Source organism: Mustelus asterias, chromosome 7, assembly GCF_964213995.1.
Source record: "Mustelus asterias chromosome 7, sMusAst1.hap1.1, whole genome shotgun sequence".
Lineage (NCBI taxonomy): Eukaryota > Metazoa > Chordata > Chondrichthyes > Carcharhiniformes > Triakidae > Mustelus > Mustelus asterias.
In genome coordinates this window covers 135,489,568-135,511,022 of record NC_135807.1, presented here as the reverse complement: position 1 = coordinate 135,511,022, position 21,455 = coordinate 135,489,568, and the positions used below count along the sequence as shown (strand labels likewise).

The 21,455-nt window shown below is 45.3% G+C and overlaps 1 protein-coding gene across 1 annotated transcript; it reads right to left on the bottom strand.

The window, feature by feature from the left end:
- Positions 1–1,240: 1,240 nt before the first annotated feature.
- Positions 1,241–21,079, bottom strand: LOC144495967 (kelch-like protein 38). The gene is made up of 5 exons (XM_078216870.1): positions 20,753–21,079; positions 16,111–17,476; positions 8,938–9,043; positions 6,992–7,274; positions 1,241–3,872 (listed from the first exon to the last, which is right to left on the bottom strand). Exons 2-5 carry the CDS (start codon positions 17,473–17,475, stop codon positions 3,869–3,871), a joined length of 1,758 nt encoding a protein of 585 aa, XP_078072996.1. The 5' UTR covers position 17,476; positions 20,753–21,079; the 3' UTR covers positions 1,241–3,868.
- Between the last annotated feature and the right edge of the window lie 376 nt (positions 21,080–21,455).

Genomic DNA, 21,455 nt, shown 5'->3' with positions numbered 1-21,455 from the left:
CTTTTCAATATAGAGAACAGAGGCTGAGGAGTGGCCAGACTGAGTCCTTTAAAACCAGGAAGGAGTTTGATGCGGTAGATGCAGAGAAGATGTTTCCATCTGTGGCAAAGACCTGATGAGGGACTCTAAATATAAGGCATACAATAGAGAATTCGGGAGAAAATTCTGTGAATGTGTGGAATTCACTACCACAGAAAGTAGTTGAGGCCAAAACTTTGTGTGATTTAAAGAAGTAATTAGATATAGCTCTTGGGGTTAAAGGGATCACAGGATATGGAGGGGGGGGAAGGGGGGAATCGGGATATTGAATTTGATGGGGTAGGCTTGACAGGATAAATGGCCTACTTCTGCTTCTATTGTCTATGTTTCTATGTTTCTTTACCCACAGTCCAAAAGACATGCTGGTTAGATGGATTGGCCACGCTAAATTCTCCCTCAGTGGACCCGAACAGGCGCCGGAGTGTGGTGACTAGGGGATTTTCACAGTGACTTCATTGCAGCGTTAATGTAAGCCTACTTGTGACACTAATAAATAAACTTTAAAACTTAATCAGAGAATGGTTAGATTCTGGAGCCCATTACCACAGGAAATAGTTGAAGTGAACAGTGCAGATGCTTTTGTGGGGAAATTGGATAAGGACATGGGGGTGAAAGGAATAGAAGGACATGAGATGAGGAGGGTTGGGGTTAGGGTTAGGGTTATGGGTAAGGAAGTTAGCGTTAGGAGGTGATTCATGTGGAGTATTAACACCAGCATGGAGCAGTTTGCCCAGATGACCTGTTACTGCACTATAAATATATCATAAATGACGTTATCAAATGAACCTAAATCTTTCCCAGTTTGAATAAGCTCGGAATGTCACAGAATAGAATCATGGAATTCCTACAGTGCAGAAGGAGGCCATTAGGCCCTTCAAGCCTGCACCGACAGCAATCCCACCCAGACACTATCCCCGTAACCCTTGCGATTCCCCCTGACACTAAGGGGCAATTCATCTGAAAGGTGAATCTAACCCACACATCTTTGGACTGTGGGAGGAAACCAGAGCACCCGGAGGAAACCCATGCATACATGGGGAGAATGTGCAAACTCCACACAATGACCCGAGGCCGGAATTGAACCCAGTTCCGTGGCACTGTGAAGCAGCAGTGCTAACCACTGTGCCACCGTGCCACCCCAGTTTAGTCCAACACCGCTGCCATCGGTATTTAATATTAACAAAAGCGATGGAAATACAAATTCAAGAAATAAAATTTATTTTCACCTTAAAGATTTGCATACAGTACCATTTTTTCTAGATTATTGCAATAACAAGACAGAATTATAAAAGGACAACTAAATAATGCAAAATGCAGCAGAGTGAATGTAAACAGTAATTAGATATTATTCTCAATATAAATGAAACTTTCTCCTGTTAAAAATGTTGTTATAGGTTCAAGTACACATAATAAGTGTTCAATCACTCTTTAGTCAGTGAAACTAGACGGGATGTGGGTGTAACTGGTTAGACCAGCATTTATTGCCCATCCCTAATTGTCCTTGAGAAGGTGGTGGTGAGCTGCCTTCTTGAACCGCTGCACTCCATGTGGTGTAGGGACACCCGCCGTGCTGTTAGGGAGGCAGTTCCAGGATTTGACCCAGCAACAGTGAAGGAACAACCAATATATTTCCAAGTCAGGATGGTGAGTGACTTGGAGGGGAACTTGCAGGTGGTGGTGTTCCCATGTGTCTGCTGCCCTTGTCCTTCTAGAAGTCGTGGCTTTAGAAGGTGCTGTTGAAGGTGTCTTGTTGCATTGCTGCAGTGCATCTTGTAGGTGGTACACACTGCTGCCACTGTGCACTGTTGGTGGATAGAGTGGATGTTTAAGGTGGTGGATAGGATGGGAATCAAGTGACCTAGATAATGTTGAACTTCTTGAGTGTTATTACAGGCTGCACATTTACTGTCAAACATGCTACATTATCACCATTACTGTAATTAATGCTATCTTGCATCATCAACCTAAAATGAATAGTTCTAATTGAGTAAGAATGAGTCTGTTAGACAGTGTAATTCATCTTACTTGAACAAGCAAGATTTGTATTGTACTTATATAGTACTTATTTATGTTATGTTCTATAGAAGGATCAGATGGGCTCAAAATGTTAACTCTGTTTCTCTCTCCACAGTTGCTGCCGGACCTGCTGAGTTTATCCAGCATTTTCTGCTGCTATACTGATTTTTTAAAATGACTTTTTCTAGGTGGTTACAGGGCAGTCTGAGGCCAGATGTGGCTCTGGGACTGCTGCTTTTAGTCTCCCAGCCAGAGGTTTGTCTGCTCAAGTTGCACGCCAGAGATTTGACCACTAGATCCAGTGCTGACACTCCCGTTGCAGTACTGAGGGCGTGCTGGAGTGTTGGAGGCTCCACCTTTCAGATGAAGCATTAAATGGGGGTCCTATATTGTTCCTCTCAAGTGGACTAAAACATGATCTCGTAGCACTTTTAAAAAGAAGAGCAATTTCTCTAAAACAGTTTATCTGGTCATTATTACGTTGGTGCCTGTGAAAGCTTGCTGTGCTCAAATTGTCTGCCATGTTTTTTTGTTAGGCCAGCGTCTACTGTTGTGAAGTTGAGTTTGTAAAGATATGTAGAATGTTTGTAAAGATATAAAAGAATTGTAAAAATGCGAGAGTGAAAGAAAACAGTGCGAGGTTCCTTTTAAAGCTGTTTTTGAGTTTGTGCTAAAATGCAGAGTACACACAGATTCCAGGTGGCAAAATAGGACCAAGCATCAGGTTTGACTTGGTAACAGGATTTTGCATCTTGCCAGCCTATCAGTTTAAAAAGGACAATCAACTATTAAGAGCCTATCAGATTTGAAATTGATGGAATTGATGGCATCAAACCAATCCTGGGGTAAGAAAATTGTGAGGTCATGGCAGGTGTAAAAGGCCAGAGCAACAGTCATCAGGAGAACATCTTGGGAGAACACCTCCAGAGGTCAGGGCAGCCAGTCAAAAAGCCAGCATTCATCTCTAGAACAGCTCTTCACCCCTGCCAGTTTAAATATCTCTTAAGGGAATTATCCAGCTATGTAACAAAAGGATATCGAGTCAGAAACACCTTACAGACAGCGGAAAACTACAGAAGAACTCCGAAAGCTTCCGAGTTCCATCAAGCCTGGTTGTATAATTTTTTTGACTCAAATTCTGTTATTACTGTTTTGGTAATGAATGTTCCTTGTATTATTTGAACAGCATTTCAGTCGAACTGTACCTTAATTAATATGTTACTTATTTACTTAAAGTTCCTGGTTGGTTAAATAAAATACCTTGTTAATTATTCACTTAAAGGGAGTGTCAGGCCTTTGTTAACAAATCTCTAAACATTAATTAAGAACAGTTAACACCTTCCCAAATAATTGTAGCAGATTACGATGCGAGGTAAAGGGGATTAACCTCTGTGTTGTAACACTACCCTTCAAAAGTACAAAAGTGCTTTTGGACATCCTGTGTAAGGTACTATATAAATGCTACACTTTTCCTTATGTCCAAGTGATCTATCTACTCATTCAGGGAGCTTGAGTCAGTAGCCTGGGGTAATTCTAATACTGATCCAACCCCCACCTCACGATGGGCAGTCCTTTGCAAAGTCTTGCTTCCTCTCTTGCTGATGCCCCAGACCCGTCTCATGGGCCCCCTCTCGAAATGGAGATTCTGGCTGTGTCTTGCATCCTCCTGCTGCATCCAATCACTGCCGGTGATGAGCTTTCTTAATTTGCAGCTCGCTGTTACTCAGGACTGTTTGGGTTTCTCCAACGCCCTGCGGAAGCCAGAGATGTATCCTCAGCGGAACAGGCACCAGCTCTTCCATCATTGAGTTAATCAACTGCAAAAGACACAAACATCCACAATAAATCATTTACAACTTCGGAAATCATAGAATTCTACAGCGCAGAAGGAGGCCATTCAACCCATCGAATCTGCACCGACCACAATCCCACCCAGGCCCTATCCCTACAAACCCATGCATTTACCCTAGCTAGTCCCCCTGACACTAAGGGATAATTTAGCACGGCCAATCCACCTAACCAGCACATCTTTGGATGTGAGGTAGCAGTGCTAAACACTGTGCCACCACTTGGCCAAATACAGCCCCCGCCATTGAAAAAGAGCCATCTTTAAAAATGGCAGCGTTTAATGTTGGCCAAGACATAATTACACCTTGCTAAGGTGCACAGAAACTTTTACTCAGGTAGCTTTCATTTTTATTGAGATGAGATCAGCCATGATGGTATTGAATGGTGGAACAGACTCGAGGGGCTGAATGGCCTACTCCTGCTCCTATTTCTTACGTTCTTATGTTCTTTGTACTTTCATTCTTTCTACAATTTAAAGGTATAGTTTTCCTAAATATGACCTCTAGATTATTTCTCAAGAATTATATCTAGATAATTTAAGAAAGTTTAACTTCAGGTTCCTCCTCCTGCAGTCTTTCTCCAGCCAATGAAAACACTGTGGTGAGGGACAATTGTCATCTTATCAGCACCATGACACAAATATGCATTTCATGACCTTTCCTTTCAAAGAACCATCGAAGCACGGTAGGTAGCACAGTGGTTAGCACTGCTGCCTCACTGCGCCAGGGACCCAGGTTCGATTCCTGGCTTGGGTCACTGTCTGTGCGGAGTCTGCACATTCTCCCTGTGACTGCGTGGGTTTCCTCCCACAGTCTGAAAGATGTGCTGGTTAGGTGTATTGGCCATGCTAAATTCTCCCTCAGTGTACCCGAACAAGTGCCAGAGTGTGGCGACTAGGGGATTTTTACAGTAACATCATTACAGTGTTAATGTAAGCCTACTTGTGACTAATAAATAAACTTTACTTTAAATGTGGAACGATGGCAAACAGCTCTCACAAGATACATTTCTTCCACCTTAAATCCCAGTAAAAATTTATTTTCTGTTCAGAATTTCAGCAAAATGGGTCATACTTAGAAATCATTGAATCCTACAGTGCAGAAGGAGGCCATTCAGCCCATTGAGTCTGCACCAACCATAATCCCACCCAGGCCCTATCCCCGTAATCTCACGTACTTACCCTACTATTACCCCTGACATTAAGGGGTAATTTTGCATGGCCAATCCACCTAACCCTCATATCTTTTGAGTGAATACAATGAAATGAGTAACAAAAACATAAAGTGCAGAAGGAACATTTTATTTTGTTCAGGGTGTGGGGAGGCTCTGGAACTGTCAGCAGAACAAGAAAGATAGGAACCTGATTGGTCCCTGCCCACCAAATTGGATTCAGGGTTATAAAGACAGACCCATACACAGCGGGAGCTAGATGGAGCAAAGGTCATTTCCTGCCTGAACCTGTTACTTTTTTAACAAAAAGAAACTCATTTTATGCAGGAATAGTTATAATTTGTGCAGTTTTACGGATGCACCATAGAAAGCATCCCTTTTCCCAGTAACTTCATTACAGTGTGAATGTAAGCCTACTTGTGACTAATAAATAAACTTCACTTTACCTAACTTTACTTCCGGATGTATCACAGCTTGGTATGGCTCCTGCTCTGCCCAAGACCACAAGGAACTACAAAGGGTCATGAACGAAGCCCAGTCTATCACGCAAACCAACCTCCCATCCATTGGCTCCGTCTACACTTTCCACTACCTCGGAAAAACAGCCAGCATAATCAAGGACCCCATGCATCCCGGGCATACCCTCCTCCACCTTCTTCCACCGGGAAAAAGATACAAAAGTCTGAGATCACGTACCAACCGACTCAAGAACAGCTTCTTCCCTGCTGCCGTCAGACTTTTGAATGGACTTACCTTATATTAAGCTGATCTCTCCCTGCACCCTAGCTATCACTGTGACACTACATTCTGCACTCTCTTCTTTCCTTCTCCCCTATGTACTCTGTGAACGGTATGCTTTGTCACAAGAAACAATACTTTTTATTGTAAAGTAAAGTTTACTTATCAGTCACAAGTAAAGCTTACATTAACACTGCAATGAAGTTACTGTGAAATTCCCCGAGTCGCCACACTCCAGTGCTTGTTCGGGTCAATGCACCTAACCAGCACATCTTTGGAGTATGGGAGGAAACCGGAGCACCTGGAAGAAACCCACACAGACACGGGGAGAATGTGCAGACTCTGCACAGACAGTTACCCAAGCCAGGAATCGAACCTGGGTCCCTGGCGCTGTGAGGCAGCAGTGCTAACCACTATGCCACCCTATTGTATCCCAATACATGTGACAATAATAAATCAAATCAAAGTTAGCTCAGACACAGAGGAGAGTAAGAATTTGGTGTAAGTTATGCACGCTTTTCTCTTATGAAGGCAGAGTTCTGTTAGGTCATCATTGGCTGGCTGTAAACAGAATCATCGATAACAAAAGCATGAAGTTAATGCTGAACCTTTAGAAAGTTCTGGTTGAGACACAACTGGGGTATTGCGTCCAGTTCTGGTCACCGCACTTTAGGAAGGATGTGGGGATCCATGAGAGGGCGCAGAGGGAGATTTACCTGAATAATCCTGGGGATTTTAGCTCTCAGGTTAGGTCGGAGAAGCTGGGGTTGTTCTCCTTGGAGCAAAGCAGATTGGGGGAAGATTTAATTGAGGTGTTCAAGACGATGACAGGTTTAGGTAAGATCAGGAAAGAAAAGCTGTTCCCATTACCAGACAATACAAAGTCTAGGGAACAGAGATTTAAGGTTTTGGGCTGGAGTTACAAGGCAATATGAGGAAGACGTGTTTGATGCAGAGAGTGAACTCATGGCCCATGAGGCTGACGGAAGCGGAAATGATCAATAATTTCAAAAAGAAATTAGTCGGACACTTGAAGGAAAGAAACTTGCAGGCCTTTGGACAGAGTGGGGAAACGGGACTGATTGGATTGCGCTACAGAGAGCTAGCATTAACTCGATGGGCTGAATGCTCTCTTTCTGCCGAAATGACTGTACGATTTAATGATGGTGATCACACTTACAGCGTAGGGGAGTTGTAGACGCTATGCAGTGTTAGGCAGTCATGGTCAAACAGTTTGTGTGGCAGTCTTCCTTTGGATATCCAGCTGTCTGTCTCTGGGTCGTAGCAATCGAATGAATCACTGTCTTCAATGTTGTTGCCTGACGTTACATACCGTCCCCCAGTAACATAGACCTTGTTGTTTATAACAGTAGCTCCGTGATGCATCTTCCTCTCTTGCATATCAGCACATTTCACAAACTGGCTTGACTTGGTGTCAAAGGCAATCACTCGCCTTGTATACCCTGGAAGGGATAAAAACCACATTTAAAACTGAACAGTGCAATGAATCTTTGAAATGTAAAGTTTCTGATTATGATAGTGGGAGATAAATGTTTGCATCTCTGTAGCGCCTATCACCACCCCAGAACTTCGCAGAATACTTTACAGCCAATGAAGTACTTTTTGGAGTGTAGGCACTGTTGTTAGGTATGAAACTCATAGAACAATAGAAGATAGGAGCAGGAGGAGGCCATTTGGCCCTTCGAGCCTGCTCCGCCATTCATCACAATCATGGCTGATCATCCAACTCAATAGCCTAATCTTGCTTTCTCCTCATAACCTTTGATCCCATTCGCCCCAAGTGCTGTATCCAGTCGCCTCTTGAATACATTCAATGTTTTGGCATCAACTAATTCCTGTGGTAATTAATTCCACAGGCTCACCACTCTTTGAGTGAAGAAATGTCTCCTCACCTCCGTCCTAAATGGTCTACCCTGAATCCTCAGACTGTGACCCCTGGTTCTGGACTCACCCACCATCGGGAACATCCTCCCTGCATCTATCTGGTCCAGTCCTGTTAGAATTTTATAAGTCTCTATGAGATCCCTCCTCATTTGTCTGAACTCCAGCAAAAACAATCCTAACCTAGCCAATCTCTCCTCGTACATCAGTCCCACCATTCCCAGAATCAGCCTGGTAAACCTTCGCTGCACTCGCTCGAGAGCAAGAACATCCTTCCTCAGAAAAGGAAACCAAAACTGCACACAATATTCGACAGCCAATTTGCACACAGCAAGATTCCACAAACATCAATGAGTTAATGACCACATAATCTGTTTTAGTGATGTTGAGTGGGGATAAATAATAGGGGGGAATGCTGTGAAGGACTCCCCTGCTATTGTTCAGAATAATACTGTGGGATCTCTTGCCTCCAGCTGTGCGCAAAATTGCAGGATCATTTTAGCTGCTCCATCATGAACCTTGTGAGGTCAGGATGTCACCCTTAAACTCCCCATGAGTTTCAGACAGTTGTTGGATTTGCATTGTAAATACAAATACAACTCGCAGAGTAAAGTTAAGGCTGGCACTTAACAATGTAAGGACTGTTTTAATGAGGAAATTGACACTGAACCCCGACAGCACAGAAGGAGAACAATTAAGCCTTCTGTGTCTCATACCTACAGCTAGTGGATTGTTCTTAGAGATTTCTTAAATTTTAATTTCTTTCCTACTTTTTCTCACTCTCTTTTTGCTCTCTCTCTCTTAATCGACCGGAATTCTTCAATCTCATTCACGCCCAGCTACGACTGCCCACGAGAATGGAGAATTTGGCGCTCAGCCAAAACTCCATTCACTGCAGCGGAACTGGAGAATCCCACCCACGGGCGAGGTTGGAGAATCCCAGCCCAAATCTTTCTTTCCCTCTGTTTATTTCTCTTTCGTGACCTGATTTGACTCCAATTCACCCAATTTCCTTCTCTATCATTCCTTTGTAGCTTCCTCAATCCTTAAATTTCCTTGGTTAAGGAGGTAGATCGTTGGTCCCATTGCTCACTGGGATCTCAGATGCCTTGTTGTCCCTTGTCACACCATTATCAGGTGTAATGCCCCGATCCAACACATCCTGGGGTAAAGTATTATCTTAAAGCTAATCTCCATGTTATTATCACATCTGTTCCATTTTACCTCCAACAATAATAATCCTGTCTCCAATCACAGCTGCAGGCGCACAGATGTTTTTAACCATCCTTGTCTCCATTCTGAACCACATATTCCGTGATATGTTGTAAACCTAAATAATGACACAATTAAAATACTTCAAAAGTATTGAAGAAAAATGCAGCACAAACTCATTGGGTGGAATTTTCCCATCCCGCCCGCCAGGGGAATCACAGCGGGCAGGATACGGACCGTGCAAAGGGATTTTCCGGTCTTGGGGCGAGCGAAGCCGGAAAGTCCCGCCCTTCGGATCAAACATTCCGGGTGCTTTGACTTTGTCTCTTTTGCAGTTGTTGGACCATTAAGGCTGACCTGGTGCAGCTGTTTCCCCTCAACAAGGGGAGGTTGATGGGCGACTTAATAAAGATCTTTAACATCATGCAATGGTTTGATAGGGTAGACTTGAAAATGAAGTTTCCACTCATGCGGGAGATCCTGGGGACAATAAATGTAAGACCTTGTTTATTTCTCTGACCGGAGGTAGATCCTTGCTGATTATGAGGAACTCCCTCCCTAATAGCACTGTGGATGTACCTACACCACATGGACTGCAGCCATTCAAGAAGGTGGTTCGCCACCACCTTAGAATCATAAAATCATAGAACCGCTACAGTGCAGGAGGCCATTTGGCCCATCAAGCCTGCACCGACCACGATCTCACCGAGGACCTATCCCCGTAACCCCACATATTTACCCTGCTAATCCCCCTGACACTAAGGGACAATTTAGCATGGCCAATCAACCTAATCCACACATCTTTGGGCTGTGGGAGGAAACCGGAGCACCCGGAGGGAACCCACGCAGATACGGGGAGAATGTGCAAACTCTACACAGATAGTGACCCGAGGCTGGAATCGAACCCAGGTCCCGGCGCTGTGAGGCAGCAGTGCTAACCACGGTGCCACCCTTTTGAGGGGCAAATAGGGATGGGTAACAAATGTTGGGCTAACCAGCGACGCCACATCCTGGGAAAGTATAAATAAAAGCTATTTGTTAAAGCGTGGGAAAATGCCTTGATTTCTTTTCACTGCAGGTCGGGGGCAGAGGTAAGCCCTGAGTCTGCCTCAGGTCCGATGGGGATTAAACCCTGTGTTGTTGGTGCTAATCTGATTCACGCAGTAACTGTCTGTGGCGAGCCAGCCTCCCCGCCCCAGTCCACGAGAGTCACTAATAAATACAATGGCGAATTCAGGAGAAACATTTTTACCCAAAGACCAGTGAGAGTGTGGAACTCGCTATCACAGGGAGGTGGATAGTGTCGATGCATTTAAGGGATAAATAGAGGGAAGAAGGATTCGGAAGATTTGATAGGGTGAGATGAACTGAGATAGATAGATACCCTACAGTGCAGAAAGAGACCCTTCGGCCCATCGAGTCTGCACCGACCACAATCCCACCCAGGCCCTATCCCTACATATTTTACCCACTAACCCCTCTAATCTACACATCTCAGGACTCTAAGGGGCAATTTTAGCACGGCCAATCAACCTAACCCGCACATCTTTGGACTGTGGGAGGAAATCGGGGCACCCGGAGGAAACCCACGCAGACACGAGGAGAATGTGCAAACTCCACACAGACAGTGACCCAAGCTGGGAATCGAACCCAGGTCCCTGGAGCTGTGAAGCAGCAGTGCTAACCACTGTGCTACCGTGCCGCCCTTAATGGGAAGATGGGAAGAGGTTCCTGTACACCGCTGGCATAGATCAGCTGGGTGGATGATTTAGTTGCACACTGTAAATTCTACGTAATTCTGTGCAAAGGCAAAGAATTTACAATAAGTCTTTATAAATCACTGCCTGGACCACAGCTGGAGTACTGGAGTGGATGTTCCCATCCCGCCTGCCACGGGAATCGTAGCCGGCTGGAGCGGACCATGGAAAGGTCTGTTGACCTCGGACAGGATTTTCCGGTTTTGGGGCGAGCGCGGCTGGAAAATCCCGTCCAATGTGTCCAACTTGAGACACAACACTTTAGGGTGGATGTCATGGCCAACCACTGTGCCACCTTTATTGTAGATTGTCTATTTTCCTGGTTCTGATGAACCTATTGGCTAATGTTAAGTTTAATCTAATTTGTCAATAGCTTGCGTCGTGCTTGTATTATGCAGAGGCTAATCTTCATGGCACAGTGGTTAGCACTGCTGCCTCACCGCGCCAAGGACGCAGGTTCAATTCCCGGCTTGGCTCACTGTCCGTATGGAGTCTGCATGTTCTCCCCGTGTCTGCGTGGGTTTCCTCCAAGTACTCTGGTTTCCTCCCACATGCTGGTTAGGTGCCTTAGCCATGTTAAATTCTCCCTCAGTGTACCCGAACAGGCGCCGGAGTGTGGCGACTAGGGGATTTCCATAGTAACTTCATTGCAGTGTTAATGTAAGCCTACTTGTGACACTAATAAATAAATTTTAAAAACTCATTGTCCAATGTTAATCTTAATGCTCCACAGGTCCTCACTTGTTCTAGATTCAGACTTCTACCTCTGGAAACCAGTGCTTAGTTCAAGTTCAAATCAGTTTGATTCAGCAGGCTGCCCCTCAATTCATAGAATCCCTACAGTGCCATTTGGCCCATTGAGTCATCGGTGCCGACCGCAATTAGTGCCGACCAAAATCCCACCCAGCCCTTATCCCCATAACCCTACCTATTTACCCTACTAACCTCCTGACACTGAGGGAGAATTTGGCATGGCCAATCCACATAACTTGCACGTCTTTGGATTGTGGGAGGAAACCGGAGCACCCGGAGGAAACCCACGCAGACACGGGGAGAATGTGCAAACTCCACACAGACAATAACCCAAGCCGGGTATCGAACCCGGGTCCCTGGCGCTGTGAGGCAGCAGTGCCACCGTGCTGCCCCAGAATTCAGGTTCTTTTCTTCAATTCCTCTTGTTGCCAGTAACTCATCAATCCCTAATGCACGCTTATGTTTATAACACAAATCTCTGATTAATTGAGCAATTTCAACCTCATTAGGCCTGACCTTGGATGAACCTTCTTGTTACTCATTGTATTCTGATTGGCAGAATTATTGATGGGTGAAGTGACAAATTGCCAGAATATTCTACACACGATGACTTCCATTAAATTAAGATTTTAATTAAGAATCTCTCATTTCAAGGAAACAGAAGCTGTGTGATAAGTGCTGCTGTAAACCATTGGGCTAAGCAAGTTTCTCCTGAAGTGTTTCCATTTGTGACTCAAATCTGTGATGTTACTTATTGGAGCAGGACCATAAGACCATAAGACATAGGAGCAGAATCAGGCCATTCAGCCCATCGAGTCTGCTTCGCCATCCAATCATGTCTGATATTTTTCTCATCCCCATTCTCCTGCCTTTTCCCCATAACCCCTGATCCCCTTATTAATCAAGAACCTATCTATCTCTGTCTTAAAGACACTCAGTGACCTGGCCTCCACAGCCTTCTGTGGCAAAGAGTTCCACAGATTCACCATCCTTTCTGAAGAAATTTCTCCTCATCTCTGTTTTAAAGGATCGTCCCTTCAGCCTGAGGTTGTGCCCTCTGGTTCTAGGACGCTAAGTTTCCTGAGGCAAGGCATGCTTTTCATGCACCAATACTTGTTGATCTTCCAGGGCAAGGAGTTGGCGCATTCCAAAGCCCAGGACCACGTGCTGAGGGACGCACTAGAGCTTGGGGTAGTCACCACAGAGACTCAGTGAGGAAAGGTCACTGTCTAAGACCTTTCAGCAATAATTAACTAAGGGGAGAGGAATTGTATAGAAGCCCCTCAGGCTGTGTGACTCACATTGAATGTACACAGTGAATGTTACATGTATCCCAATTGTATTGAAGCACCTCAGAGTGCAGCTTGATCAACATGGAGAACTTAGATAGCATTGCACCATCTGTAATGACCATTTTGAAATGTCTGTAATGTTCCTTTGGCTGTATTGAAGCACCTCAGAGTGAAACATGATGTATGTAGAGAACTTGAATATTATTGCACTCCGTGTGATGTTTGTAATGGTCTGTCAGATATTTTACCAATAAAGTATATTTTTTGCGAAAATGAATCTTTTCATGCACCTGTACTGATGTGGTACCAATAGTTTTGTCGTGTCAGAACAGCAATGAAGAATTTAGTCATTAGGATGTAATATCGGGGGCTGGATAGGGTGGAGGCGGAGAGATTCTTTCCACTTAGTAAGGAAGTTAAAACTAGAGGACACAGCCTCAAAATAAAGAGGGGTCGGTTTAAGACAGAGTTGAGGAGGAACTTCTTCTCCCAGAGGGTGGTGAATCTCTGGAATTCTCTGCCCACTGAGGTGGTGGAGGCTACCTCGCTGAATATGTTTAAAGCGCGGATGGATGGATTCCTGATCGGTAAGGGAATTAAGGGTTATGGGGATCAGGCGGGTAAGTGGTACTGATCCACGTCAGATCAGCCATGATCTTATTGAATGGCGGGGCAGGCTCGAGGGGCTAGATGGCCTACTCCTGCTCCTATTTCTTATGTTCTTAATAGTTTTTCAAATGTCTGAAAAGTTTTGATGGGGTAACATAGAAACACAGAAGATAGGAGCAGGAGGAAGCCATTTGTCCCATCGAGCCTGCTCCGCCATTCATCACGATCATGGCTGATCGTCCAACTCAATAGCCTAATCCTGCTTTCTCCCCATAACCTTTGATCCCATTCGCCCCAAGTGCTATCTCCAGCCACCTCTTGAATACATTCAATATTTTGGCATCAACTACTTCCTGTGGTAATGAATTCCACAGGCTCACCACTCTTTGGGTGAAGAAATGTCTCCTCACCTCCGTCTTAAATGGTCTACCCTGAATCCTCAGACTGTGACCCCTGGTTCTGGACTCCCCCACCATCGGGAACATCCACCCTGCATCTACCCTGTCTAGTCCTGTTAGAATTTTATAAGTCTCTATGAGATCTCCCCTCATTCGTCTGAACTCCAACGAATACAATCCTAACCCAGTCAATCTTGCCTCATACATCAGTCCCGCCATCCCCGGAATCAGCCTGGTAAACCTTCGCTGCACTCCCTCGAGAGCAAGAACATCCTTCCTCAGAAAAGGAGACCACAACTGCACACAATACTCTAGGTGTGGCCTCACCAAGGCCCTGTATAATTGCAGCAACACATCCCTGCTCCTGTACTCGAAACCTCTCGCAATGAAGGCCAACATACCATTTGCCTTCTTTACCGCCTGCTACACCTGCATGCTTACCTTCAGTGACTCGTGCACAAAGATACCCAGGTCCCGCTGCACACTCCCCGCTCCCAATTTACAGCCATTCAGGTAGTAATCTGCCTTCCTGTTTTTGCTTCCAAGGTGAATTACCTCACATTTATCCAAATTATACTGCATCTACCATTGATTTTGTATCATCTGCAAACTTTGAGATGTTACATTTTGTTCCCTCATCCAAATCATTAACATATATTGTGAATAGCTGGGGTCACAGCACCGATCCCTGTGGCACTCCACTAGTTACTGCCTGACAATTTGAAAAGCACCCATTAATTCCTACTCTGTTTCCTCTCTGCCAACCAGTTTTCTATCCATCTCAATACACTTCTTCCAATCCCATGCGCTTTAATCTTGCACGATAATCTCTTGCGCAGGACTTTGTCAAACGCTTTCCGAACGTCCAAATATACGACATCGACTGGCTCCCCCTTGTCAACACCACTGGTTACATCTTCAAAGAATTCCAACAGATTTGTCAAGCATGATTTCCCCTTTATAAATCCATGCTGCCTCTGTCTGATCCTGCCACTGTTTTGAAATGCTCTGCTATAAAGTCCTTGATAATGAATTAGAGAATTTTCCCCATGATCGATGTTAAGCTTACTGGTCTATAATTCCCTGTTTTCTCTCTACCTCCTTTTTTGAATATCGGAGTGACATTCACTACCCTCCAATCTGCAGGGACTGTTCCAGAGTCTATAGAATCCTGGAAGATGACCACCAAATAAGTAGCGGAGAGTTATTTATTCTGAATTGGTAAATCTATAAGGGGCATTAATTGAAGATTATTAGAAGAATGAAGTTAGAAAGAATATTTTTTACCCTGAAGTAGTTTAATTACTGGAGTCTGCTGTCTGATCACGATTTAAAAGGGAAAATGAAATCAAATACTGTTGATGCTGGGAATCTGAAATAAACAACAATTGCTGCGAACACTCGGAGGGTGAGATTCTCCAGCATCCCAGGCGTGTTTCCCGTCAGCGGGAGATGGTGTGTTGTTTGTTAGCAGCGGGATTCTCTGGGAATCCCCATTGATGCCAGCCCATGCCAGCGGGAAACCCGCGGGTAGGGATGCACTGCCGGCTGGACTGGAGAATCCTGCCGGCGTGAATCGCTGGGGAATTCCGGCCATTAGATCTGGCACTGAGAAAAAGATGGCTTATTTCTCTTTGTAAAGTAGTTATTCTCAACTTCTTTATGAACGATTCAAAGGGTTGTCTGAATGGTTTCTGTGATTAACTCACACATTGCTGATCGTTCATGTGAATGCCCGAGATTCCCCAGTCCCGTCCATGGCAGGAATCATTGCGGGCAGAATGGAAAATTTGACAGACCAGCCAAAGGTCCATTCACTTTGGCGGGAGATTTCCAGTTCCACAGCGGGCGGGATGAGAAAATGCAGACCAATGTTTCTGGTCCAAGATCTTTTAGATGTCAACAACCTGAAACATTTAACTTATTTCCTTTCCATCCTAATGAGTGGCTCTTGTTTTCCAACATGTGGACATCTGTATGTCAAGACCAATCTGCAACCATTCCTATTCCTCTGTCCAAACTACTGTATAATTTATAAAGGTACTTGGATCAAAAAAAGCATCTGAAAAGTTTCAGTGATGGAGTCTGGAAGTGATATTAGAGCGGGAAACAACTATTGAAGAATTAATCGTTACACAGGAGCAATGGTCAAACATTGTCCCATGTTGTCCTTGTGTGATCCTGCAGTGGGGGAGAGTTATTGCAGGAATGTTTCTTGATGCTGTTTCCGGTCGACTTATTCCGGCTCTCCAAATATCACCAGCTTGCGCCGCAGTGGGCAGTTGCCGGCAATGTCCAATTTCTCACCCCTCCTGCCCCACCACCCTTCCCACCTTTCAACACAAAAGGTTAGTGGCAAACGAGCGCCGGCTGTACCTGTATCAGACGGACGGCATTCTGAACAATATCTTCTCCGCCGAAAACGTAGAGGCGTTGGTTCTTGGCAGCAATCGCCGGGTGGAGCACGGCAACGGGCATGGGCGCCATGGACTCCCAGATGCTGAAAACGCTGTCATATCTGTGCAGTGTATTTAGTATCTCCTGACTTGGCCCAACTCCTCCCAGGGAGAAAATATAGTTCATGTGCGCTATAGTCTGGTGAGAGTAGCAAGGCAGCAGCATGTCTACTTCCGACCTCCATCGGTTCATTTTCAAAGAGAAACTATAAACACTTGCACTTACCACACTCTTCTTATTATCAATGATCAGTCCTCCAAGGATGTATATATTACTGTGTAAGCACACTGAGGAAGCTTTGTAGAGATGCTGAGGAAACTTAGGAAGAGCCAGCCACTGCTGTGTCCTCCAATTGTAGAGTAATGCCTCTCTTGTTGTCTGCTGGTTACTCTTCCTACCTCCAATAATGACCAGGAACTCCTGGGAGGCATACCTGCGTGGGACATACCACATGGGCATAATGTCAGGGCCCTTTGCAGGACTCAAGGAAAACAGCAGCCGGCTGACCGATTCCAAGATGCTCTTGCAAACAGGCGATGATTGGACAAAGGGATTATTGATGATAAAGTGAAAGAGGTAGGTGGGATGGACATACTGGAGTCGAACCTTCTCGAGAAGCTCATGCACATGCTTCTGTCTGGTCTTGGGGTCGTGGTTGATCCAGGTGGTGAGTGTGTTGAAAACTTGCTCTTCCTCAGCACAGAGTTCATCGTCCCCCAGATATTCTGCAAGCTCAGTGCAGGAGAGCTCCTTCAGGTCCTCAGAGAATGCCACCTCCTCAAAGTGCTGCAAGGCGACGGCCTTTGCCCTTTTCTCCAAACTTTGGCAGTTGAATATTTTGGCCAGTCTCACCATGCCAAGGCAGTTCTCGGCCGCCAACTGGCCTTGCAAGTATGAAGAGCATGCCTCAAGCACTTTGGGATACTGGTAAATACCGGCTGCTTCCATAAGGGAGAAAACGTTTGCTGAGTCGATGGTGATCTCTCCTGTGTAGACGTAATCCACAATCTGAGTTAGAATGTCCACATGGATCCCCAGCAAATGGACCCGAGTCAGGAAGCTCTCTTTGAAGTTGTCACAGAACATGGCCCTGAAATAGGGGCTACTGGATGCCAATACATTCCGGTGGCAAGGGACTTCCTTGTCTCCAGCACAAAGAATGACATCAGTCAATACCTCCTCCTGCCGTAGAGTGTTGAGCTGTTTGAATAATTGGTAAGACAGATCCCTCTCTTTGAAATGGAAACAGTTGTGGAGAACCACATCTTGACTATCTTCATCCATGCTGGAAAAGAGAAAGACTTATAAACATTGAGTTTCACAAGGATTGTACTTTCTATAACTCTACAACTGGGTTCGAAATGCTCATTTGTATGCAGATCCGGGAGAATGGGATATTAAGCATAGAAATTATATAAAAATTCCATAAGTGATCCCGCAATAAATACAAGATCATGGATATGGGTTGCTTGTGCCTCAAAAACAACTCAATGTTACCTGAACTCTACATTTTCTTATTGATTCATGGAAAGTCAATGTTGTTTGCCAGCCTTCTTAACTTCTTCATATCTCTTCGCAAACTCTCTGGGCAGGATTTTCCGGCCGGTCTCGCCCCAAGACTGAAAGTTCCCACCCGAGGTCAATGGACTTTTGCATGGTCCGCCCTCCTACAATTCCCATGGCAGGAGGGACAGGAAAATTCCAACCTCTGTGTCCTCCTCACAGCTCACCTTTCTGATCATCAGCAAACTTAAATACATTACCCTCTATCTCTTTGTTTAAGTCATTAATATAGGTTGTATATAGCTGAGACCCCAGCACTATTCCTTACAGGATTCCGCGAGGCACAGCTTGCCACATTGAAAATTCCCTGCTTATCCATAATCCTTGTCTGTTAACCAATCCTATGCTCATGCTAATACATCATCCCCAACTCCATGAGTCCTTATCATGTGTATTAACGTTTTGTGTGGCACCTTATCGAATGCCTTTGGAAATCCAAGTATAGTGCATCTACTAGTTCCCCTTTATCTACTCTACCAGTTACATCCTCAAGAAACAACATCATCAACATCACAGCACTCCCTATAGCATCAGCTCTGACAGGTACACTCCTACAAATGTCTCCTCATCATTACTGTCTTCTACTGACAAGACCATCTCCGACTGTTTCCTTGTAGTCCAACCTCCTACCCTCTCTCAACCTCACTTGAAGCTACATCTGTCCCAGGAATGTCTCTTTCTTAGGATTGCAGCTTCAATGTCTCAAATACGTAACCCTAGGCTGGCCCTTCAGCACAACACTCCTGTTCAACCACCCCATCATCCCATCGATGGCCTCACCTTCAGCACACTCTTGACCCCTACCCATCTCCCCCCTCCCCCACCCCCCCAGGATGTAAGAGGGCCTAATTTAAGTTTAACTCAACCAGACTAGACTTGGCCGCATTCAGCAGAAAGGTTTAAAAGTTTATTTATTAGTGTCACAAGTCGGCTTACATTAACACTGCAATGAAGTTACTGTGAAAATCCCCTAGTCGCCACACTCTGGAGCCTGTTCGGATACACTGAGGGAGAATTTAGCATGGCCAATGTACCTAACCAGCACATCGTTCGGACTGTGGGAGGAAATCGGAGCACCCGGAGGAAACCCACGCAGACATGGGGAGAACGTGCTGACTACGTACAGACAGTGACGCAAGCTGGGAATCGAACCCGGATCCCTGGTGCTGTGAGGCAGCAGTGCCACTGTGCCGCCCCCTCGATCTCAGGATTAGCACCCCAGCATTTTTCACCTGATATTAACTTTGGATACGGCTGCACAATATTCTTTTTATTCATTCACAGAACTTGGACATTGCTGGCTAGGGCAGCATTTGTTGCCCATTCCTAATTGCCTCCGTGAAGATGGTGGTGAGCTGCCTTCTTGAACCCGCTGCAGTCCCTGTGGTGTAGGTACACCCACAGTGCTGTTCGGGAGGGAGTTCCAGGATTATGTCTCAGCGACAGTGAAGGAACGGCGATATATTTCCAAGTCAAGATATCAATGATAACACAGAACTTACCTCCAAAACAATTGTGAAAACATGGGGAACACCTCTGCCGCAATGGTTATGGTGAGACCGGATCTCCATCTATTGCCTCTCGGTTGGAATTCATTGGGTCGGTATTGGTTGGGTGATCTGCTGGTTGGGGGGCGGGGGCGGTGGTTTGGAGGGCAGGTGGGGAAAGTACGGTGGGGGAGGGGATAAATTCAAACTATCGGTTGACTCCTGAGCTCAAGCCCAGTTGGTCAAATTGAAAAAGCTTCCAGATGGAAATAGTTGATGCCAAAACATTCAAGAGGTGGCTGGATATAGCACTTGGGGGTGAACAGGATCAAAGATTATGGGGAGAAAGAAGGATTAGGCTGCTGAGTTGGACGATCAGCCATGATCATGATGAATGACGGAGCAGGCTTGAAGGGCCGAATGGCCTCCTCCTGCTCCTATCTTCTTTGTTTTAATGGAACAAGGCAAGTGATAGCTTCATTACCAAGTTTTATAACAGGACCGGCTTTGCCAAATTTGAGCCTACTTCTGCCGCTCGGCAGAGAACAGAAATGCCAAGAGCACAACAGTTTGGAATTTAATGATTGATTCACACCGGGACCACTCTTTTGTATTGCTTCGCCAAGGGGAAAAGCCACAGGATCTACAGTACAGTGGGCAGTAACACCACTTCAATGTCACCCAATTTCTGCCTTGCTTTTTACAACCACAGCAATGTGGTTGATTCTAACATACCCTCAGGGATGGCCACAAATGCTGGCCCAGCCAGCGATGCCCACGTCTTATGAATGAATTTTTAAAAACTGTTACATGGGATTTGGGCATTTGTTGCCCATCTCTAATTGTCCTTGAACTGAGTGTGGTGCTCAGCCATTTCAGAGGGCAGTTAAGAGTCAGCCATATTTGTTGAGGGTTTGCAGCCACATGCAGGCCAGACCGGGTAAGGATGTCAGATTTCCGAAAGGGCATTAATGAACCAGATGGGTTTTTACGACAATCAATGATAGTTTCATAGTCACAAAGTCCCAACTTATCGTGATATATTACCATGGGATTTGAACCCATGTCCCCAGAACATTAGCCTGGACCTTTGGATTATTAATCCAGTGACATTACCACTTATGCCACTGTCTCCTCCTCTTCTCCTTACCCCCGGTACCACCCACCCATCTCCCATCACCCCACCCCACTCCAGATAGCACCCCCAAAAAGCCCTCTAGGAAATTTGAGGTCGGAACTTTTGCTGGAAAGGCACTCTATCAAAGCACAGTAACTCTCTTTGTAATAGATCTTACACGGAATTATTTCAGAAGCAGTTACCCATGAAATCCACACAAGACATTTCGCCAACTATGCCAAAGAATTTGGTTGTGGTTAACATCATTTTTTTTTAATACTAGCGTGCAACAAAGCGACAAGTGCATGAAGGCTACAAGTTGGTGGAAAGATCTGTTGCAGTCTATCAATGGGTAGGGACTCACTAGTACATTTGTAATGGGTTATTCAACTACCTGAACGGTGTTTCTCCTTGTGGTTTGTGGGGTTCGGAGAACACAATCTTCTGTATCGAGTTGAACCTTCCTCTCCTCTGCTGACCTGATGCCACACGCGGGCACCACACACGAAAGCGAAGGACCTCCGTTGAGCAGCGATGGAGAATTTTCCGGAATTAATATTTTCCAGATTTGTTAATGAGCAGCCAACCTTCCTTTGATACTTGTATTTAGCTGAGCGCTTAGGCGGATAACAGTGTCCACATTCCATGACTATTAATAGGGCAGGCAGTGTGCACTTGCAGCCGAGAGCACATGTGACTTCACAGTCACTTTATTTGCACTGAGGGGTAAGATAAGCCACGCAACATTCTGCTGCCAACTCTTGGGGGGGGGGGGGGGGGGGCTTATTTGTTGAGCTCAGTGCACCAGCAATGAGAGGCACCCTGACCTAGTTTGAGTGAGCGACATAACCAATGTAAATCAGTGCCAACTGTTTCTAAGCCTGGATTAATCCTTCTGAGCTCCATTTTCCATTGGGACATTAAGAAGGAGTTATGTTGCTTTGCAAAAGGTTCGGAGAAAGTTACTCAGGATGGGAGGAGGAATTCTGCCGATCACTGTTCTTGCAGTTTGAAATAAGTTTTTGTAAGTTCGCCCCCGCCGTGAACATCTGAATCTCTGCCAGACCTTTCCTCAGCAGAGTGACCTTTCTCCAACA